This window comes from Synchiropus splendidus, chromosome 12 (genome assembly GCF_027744825.2).
Source record: "Synchiropus splendidus isolate RoL2022-P1 chromosome 12, RoL_Sspl_1.0, whole genome shotgun sequence".
NCBI lineage: Eukaryota > Metazoa > Chordata > Actinopteri > Syngnathiformes > Callionymidae > Synchiropus > Synchiropus splendidus.
The window spans coordinates 12,670,146-12,677,501 of NC_071345.1; the positions used below are offsets into that span (position 1 = coordinate 12,670,146).

At 43.4% G+C, this 7,356-nt stretch overlaps 1 protein-coding gene across 1 annotated transcript; it reads left to right on the top strand.

Annotated features, from left to right (window-relative positions):
- The first annotated feature begins 2,734 nt into the window (after positions 1 to 2,734).
- Positions 2,735 to 4,156, top strand: LOC128768450 (uncharacterized). The gene is made up of 2 exons (XM_053881340.1): positions 2,735 to 3,923; positions 4,012 to 4,156. The coding sequence occupies exons 1-2, from the start codon at positions 2,826 to 2,828 to the stop codon at positions 4,039 to 4,041; spliced, it is 1,128 nt and encodes a 375-aa protein (XP_053737315.1). The 5' UTR covers positions 2,735 to 2,825; the 3' UTR covers positions 4,042 to 4,156.
- Positions 4,157 to 7,356: the final 3,200 nt, after the last annotated feature.

A 7,356-nucleotide genomic window follows, 5' to 3' on the forward strand; every position in this document is an offset into this window, starting at 1 on the left:
AACATAAATTCATGATGATTGTTCAATTTTTGCAGTGCAATTTTTTTTAAACATATGTAATGCTAGGAAAATAAATACCAAAAAACATTATGGTTAATTTGGACCTGTTGGTTTTGTAAATCTATAATTTTTCAGGAGAATAACGCATATTTTTTAAGGAAATATGATTCCTAAACCAGTTTGGGTTGAAGCTCTCTACTCCAAGTCACAAACCAAATCAACATTTTTGTCTTGAAGTACAAAAAAGTTTCCAATTGTGTTCTTAAATATGATGATAAGTGGATACACATTAATATTTATGATCTAGAATATTCATGTGGCTCATGGTTTTATGACCGTGCAAGCTTAGTGGTCATTGTTTGAGGCTGCATTAGAAAGCTATTGTGGCAAGGGGCAGCAGAGACCCGGGACAGATCATCACGCCTACCGTACAATATTAAGTCCCCTATAAATCTTTTTGGGACTGTCGGAAAATCTGAGTGAAGGACGGAAGAAAGTTCAGCACAGGAAATGTCACGTCCTGACCTAAATCGAACTGGAAAACAGGTTGTGTTGCGAGGCATCAGCACTTCCTAACTGACAGTTGAGTCGTCCGACATGCACCTATTTGGACCCACTCCCGGTACGGGTGCATTCCTGATCAAGAAAGTTACATAAATGGAATTTAACGGTGTTACATAAGTCCATTTGAGAATTGAAAATGAACTTTCCACTCCAACAAATCTCCACTGCCAGAGAACATCTGCATGAAATTACAAATACAACAGCTGTCCTCCTCTTCATGTTTCATAAATGGAGCTTTGTGCTCCTGCACGGATCCATTCCACGAACACATGTGAGAAGGAACTCCTGTGTAACCAAAGTTGACTTGGACAGAAGAAGACCGTCAATGAAAAGCATTACAGGTCTCATGTTCCGAACATGAATGAATCATTATTTCCACTTCTGCGAGCTGCACCACTCCTAGCAAGGCTTGAAAAAATATCACCATCTGTTTACACATCACAGATAACAACAGGCTGTCTTCAGCTGCGAACTGTAAAAGATAGTAAGTATAGACCCCAAAATAAGCATGAACAATGTGGCACTGTGTTTTCGGCTTCCTGAATAAAATGGGCAACACTTGGTGGCACAAGCCGGGAAAGAAATCCCGAGCGCTGAATCAGCATTTTAAGACAAACCCATCTAACTGAATATGTTCATACCTAGTTATTAAAATACCTTTTATTTTGCACTACGCCGGAGTTGACTGGTGTAAAAAGGTGTTATTTAGAAAAGAATTACGGAGTCAGATTGAGACCAATTCCAAGTGAGACTTATGGGCCAGGGGAGGCCCTTGTTGGGTCCCTGTGAAACTACTGAAACACTGCGAATAACCATGAAAAAAAATCAAGGGATGTTAAATGTTATAGTTGGACTTTTATTTCTGAGAGTGTTTTAACATTTTTCACATTTAGAATTGACTGAATTATTTCCCCAATACAGGTAATTTCTGTGGCCTTTTTTTCACAGCTATATTTAAAATTTTACATTTAAGTGACCCTTTAACCTTTGTATGGCTTGGACTGTGGGAGGAAACCAGAGTGCCCAGAGGAAGTGGCACAAGAAACCCGCGACTTTTGCACACTTTGTTTCCTAAATTATTACTGTTTTATGACTAAAACAGATCCAAGCCAGTGGCTCAGGTCAGTCCTGAACAATGTTTTGTTACTGGCAGGATATACGTGGACAGGCTAGTTTTCTTTAGGCTGGTTGCTTCCTTCTAGATAGGATAAGGAGTTCTGTCATCCATTTATGACTCAGAGTAGAGACGCTGGAAGTTCTCTTATCACCAAGACCAGTGGTCATTTTCTTGGCATGGTAACTGAAGTGAAGAGCAGCTATTTCCCTTCTGGCCTGGGAACATGCCTTGACCTCTCAGCTTCAGTCAGCTCAGGTCAAAAATGAAAAATGAATCTCTCAGATTCAGACAGCGTTTTGTTTGCTAATTTAATCTTCACTTAAACACTGCTAAATATTTAAGTAGCTACGTTGAAATGTTGTATTTTGGTGACCCGGTGGGGCATTTTCAAGACTATATTTGACAGTTCATATGAGTCCCACAAACCCCAGGTTTCTATTTACCTTGGTGTTTTAAAGACAAAGTTAGAATCTCAGACAGCTTGTAACAAAGATTATAGACATTCCTTGTGTAGAATAACAGATAGTATTATGGGGTCAGTGACCACAGCCACTGACACTTACTGTGTATCAAATTTAAGGCTGAGACTAAAAACAGCAAAAGCAGTCATTATGGTTTGATAAAGGCCTCGTTCCCGGAGCAGACTGGAGCCAGCTTTCTGTCTCTGAACACACACGCAAAGATAAAGAAGCAGGGAGATTTGTGGAGAGAGGAAGTGCCGGCTGTTGACTGTCAGAAGTGTCTCATTATTTTACTTTTTTTTGCGGCTTTGTCCTCAGCAAAGGAAGTCGCCACTTGTGACAGTCACTGCTTCCTCTCCACCCGTTCTAGACAGTCTTTACACCCCTGTTTAATTTGACCCGCTCGGATTTAACCACTTATTTAGTAGGTTTTTCAAGTCGCCACCTTTGATATGGCCCTGTTGTGTAATTCACTCAACAATAAAGCCGGGTGATGATGTTACAATGACACAATCTTATCCTTTCTTAGCAAACTTTTTCAGATATAAATGTGTTTTTAGGCCGAGTGTTTCCTGGTCACCCCTGTTGGCAGTCAGGTGACGTCTGACTGCTGCACAGCATGTTGAGCGCGAGTGCAGTCTGCTAACTGGCAGTCACTTTGTCTCATCGACACATGATCATAGATGGCCAATCCTGTGAAAATGTTAAGAGGAAACAAAGACAAATCCAGCCACCCTGGCAAGAAGAGGTGGAACAGCAGGGCGCTGGGCCGTGCCAGAGCTATGTTCGCGTACTTCAAAGACTACAAATCTGCTACTCGGGGACCAGCAGTGAAGACCACCACACAACAAGAACCGCGGAGTGGCTCAGCAGCGACAACGGCTCAAGGTTCCAAAAAACCTGAGCCACAAACTTCCACCAAGACCCCTGTGCAACCTGAGGTCTCCGCGACAGCCTCAAAGCCTCGGATCGCTAGCAATGGCGAACGGGAGCAGACCCCCTCAACATCCTCAGTTGTTGAACATCTGAAATCGTCTGATAAAGCACAGAGCTCCCATGCGTCCGATGAGAACTCCTCCCCTCGGGATGAGGAGCAGCAAAACTCGATTCCACCAGAGGTGAACTCCACAACATCTGAGGGCGAGCTTGAAGGCTCGTGTACGGATCTGTGCGCCGCCGCAGTGGCCCTCAAAACTCTGCAGCATAAATCCTACCACCTTGCCCAAGAGAACGAGGATTTGATCGCTCATCTCACACATCTAAGGCTGCAAATGGACAAGCAGCAGAAAGACAGCGAGTTAAAATACGTAGATGCCCTCATGAAACAGCATCTGTTTGAGAAAGCGCTGGAGAAGGAAGTTATCAAACTGGCAAAGATTCAGAGCAGATTGGCCGTGGAGCTGGAGAAGAATGCCCGACTGAGGGCTTCCTTGTTCCAGGCCACCAATGAACTGGACATTCAGAGGATCCAGTGGGAGAGAGAAAGAGCTTCACTGCTCGAGAGTGTGAAAATGTACCAGGAAACTAGAAGAAACATCAGGGGAGCAAATGAGGAGAGCGACTCGGATTGCCTTATCCAGAGCAGCGCGGAGGCATTCAGCCAGGGTACGGCCAAGGACACCCTACAGGATTCGGCGTTGGACACCAACACAAGTAGCACAGTGGTCAACACAGAAGATACAAAACAGGTACCAAAGAACATGATAGAAGACTGTGGAGAGGAAACAAACACCATCATCAGTGATCTGGGAATAAACACCAACCTTGATGCTGAAAACACGGTGGGGAAAGCCGAGGGCGTTACTCAGGAACCCACCGATTGTGGAGCACAGTACAGTGTTATCGAAATTACTGATGATGTTTTTGCAGACTACAAAGAGGACGCCATCACTGAATTGACTGAGGAGTCGTTTGAAGAAATCACAAACGAAACCTTTGGGGAACCCAAAGACGACATCACTTGTGAATCGGCTGGGGAGTCGAAAGATGGCACATTTGGAGGAGCCAAAAAGGCCACTGTTGTGGAGTCTAAACAGGGCCCAGCAGAGAAGAACACTGTGAAGGAATTGAAGGGGAAAACAATCAAGGAGGAAAACAAAAAAGGCCACACTAGTCTCAACACAAACACTGTACTCACAGACAAGCAAAGGCCAAATCTCAATACCGGGCGATCAGCAGCTTTGGCCCTCAATTCAAAAAATCAACCGCAGCAGGGGGAACCTAACGGCCCCTGTCTTCTGGAATGGATCTTCGAATTCTTTGTCTGAGTGAATATGCTGCTCAAACTCTTGCTTCCTGCCATCCATCAGTCCCCGACCCTTAACCAATCCTGGTGGACAATTACACGCCTAAGACAGCAGCTTTGCTAAACGTCTCTGTGAGGCTGTCGAGGAACGTTTTCTGACAGCAACTGTGGCCTGCTCTGTCAGTAAGTTAGTGAGTTAGTAAGTAAACAGCCATGTCTGCTTTGGTGCTACCCACAAGGATCAATCTCTAAATGTTGGACGTGTAGTCTCATTGGCGTAACCACAGATGTCATAGGGGTGTTTAGTTGTATCCGGAAGGTCGGTTGGAAAACAAAGTTTCCCAACAGCGTTTTGGAAAAACACAACTAACCCAGTTCTTAACATAGGTTCCGATTCTGTGGGGGCTCAAGTCCCAAAACAAGAGACCAGCGGACACTATGTCGGCTTCTTCCGAAGTCTCTGCATGTGTGTCACGTTGTGCGTTCCGTGATGTGGTCAGATAAAAGGTTTGGTCCACCCACTGACCCCAACTAAAATGCGTTCCCCTGGTTAAGTAAGTCCAGTGTGTTACAAAGAAGTTGGAACATCATGGGGCTAAGCTTCTTCAAGTTTACATCGGTCTCCAAGATGCAAACCCAAGACAACCCTTCCACCTGACTGAAAATCCCGGGTCTGCTGATGCACCATATTGTCAGAAAATGCCTTTAGACCTAAAGCTATGCTCCTCCGTTCTTACCGTCAAGCGTGTGACTCCCTGTGTAACTGTGTCTTCGTTCATCATCATCTGACCTCAGTTGTCTGTGAAAAACGCTGTTTGCTGCGTTATACTTCAATAACTCTCCTTCTGTTTGCGTCCTGAGGCATGTAAGCGTGCTTTGGTTCTGCCTTCGGTCCATTAGGGTCTCATGACAACGCTGAGCTAATGACACAAACAGATACCTCATTCTGCTTTTCTTGCAGAAAGAGAAGACACTTCAAAGAGGGTTCAATAAGGACATCTACATGAGAAACAAGAAATCTTAATGCACTAAAAAAAATAAATACATCTGCAAGTCCTTATGACCATATATATATATATATATATATATATATATATATATATATATATATATATATATATATATATATATATATATATATATATATGATGGTAGCTTTCAGCTAACCCCTTGGGAACGCTAGAGAAGTGGGGAGCCAGAATTTTCTCACAGACATGAACTGAAAATAAGTGCCGTCACTGGTATTTACAAGGTCTGGAATTAGTCTGAGGAGGAACATTGAGCAGAAGAGGAGGAGGATTAGGATTATTGTTTACAGTGAGGAATTTTGTTGTTGTGGCCACAAGACGCTCTCACACAACCACATTTGCTTATATATATATATATATACACACACACACGTATATGTGTGTGTGGTTGCCTGAGGGCGACTCGTGGGCACAACAACAAAATTCCTCACTGGAAACTATATATATATATATATATATATATATATATATATATATATATATATATATATATATAAAAGGGAATGGGTGCCGATTCCACAGAAGGACGTTCAAACATATTCCCCTTATGAGCCTGAGGTGTGTAATTGAGATAATGATATGGTGAGACGCAGCTGCTGGTGCTTCTCCGGAGGATGAATCGGTTGGAAGTCCGGCAGCAAAGTTAGTTGACGGGATATTTCAACAGCAGGAGAAGGCAAGTCAGATGACTGACGAGGAAAGATGTCGACTAAGAAGTTGGTATCTGATGTCTCTGTGTGGTAGAGTTGCACCACTAATGCAACAGAACAGTAGAAAGTTGCACCACAGTCAAGACACTACTTATTTTTTAGGTCTTCATTTGCCTTAAGTGACCTGAGATGTACGTTCCCAGATGTTTTTCCAGCACATTCTCCAGTGGACTTGTGCATCCAATGCCACGCCGGTGTCAATTGACTCAAGTTTCCCGTCCCGTGGCATTTCATGACATAAGAAAAATGGTCGGGTTTATGATAAAGATGTTGGAGAGGCATTCACTGTCATGTGTCATGTGCCCCAAGGCTTAACCTTGACCCCAGTCATGTTCTTATTTATAAGTGTGACAGTCCGGTGAATCGTTGCCTACAGCATCTGGAAATGTCAGGGGAGGAAAGACGTGATTCAATTGAAAGCCTAAAATGCGTGCATCCATGTGACGTCTGCATCACACTTGGATGTAAAAGTCTGCTTGACACTAACCAATAAAATTCATAAAACACTCATGTGGTTTCACTTCATATTTGAGGACAAAAAAACGTCTTCAATATTTTGAAAAAAAATAATTTGTGCTCATTTCTATCGATAAAAAACATGGTAGAACTGATGCCCCTCATGCAGTTTCACAGAATCTGAAGTTTGAACAATAGCTTTTTTTGTTGTCTTCTCCACATTTCTCCGCACACATCAGCCTCTTCATGAATCTTGGAATTCTGCGACCAAATCACTTTGGAATCTACTTCCTCTCCTCCACCCTGAAGCGTAATCCCCTTGTAATCGTTCAACACCACCAGCCCTCTTTCCCCCCGCCTTTTCCGGCCCGCTCCCTGCCCTGAGAAATGTTGACTCATGGTTGGCTAAATCAACAGCTAGACCCATCCATCTGGTGGCTGGCCACTGGCTGATCATTCACCTCCTCCCCGGAACAAACCCCTGCAGTTAGAGAAAACACAATGACACTTGTGATAACAAGCAGGGCTGCTTTACTCCGCGGAGCAAGAACGCTGACGCCAGCTATCGGCCAGTGCAGCGGAATGATTTATAAGACAGATTTTTTTTTTTTTATCAGAAGATTTTTGTCCTATTTTTGACTGCTAGAAAAGACGGTTTGATCCGAGGCCAACTTTTGCATGTTTCAGCCCATTTCAAAGATCATCTAAAGTCAGAGTCTTGATCTGAAGTTGGAGCTTTGAGGTTCTCACCTGGCTGCCGGCTTAATGATTTTGG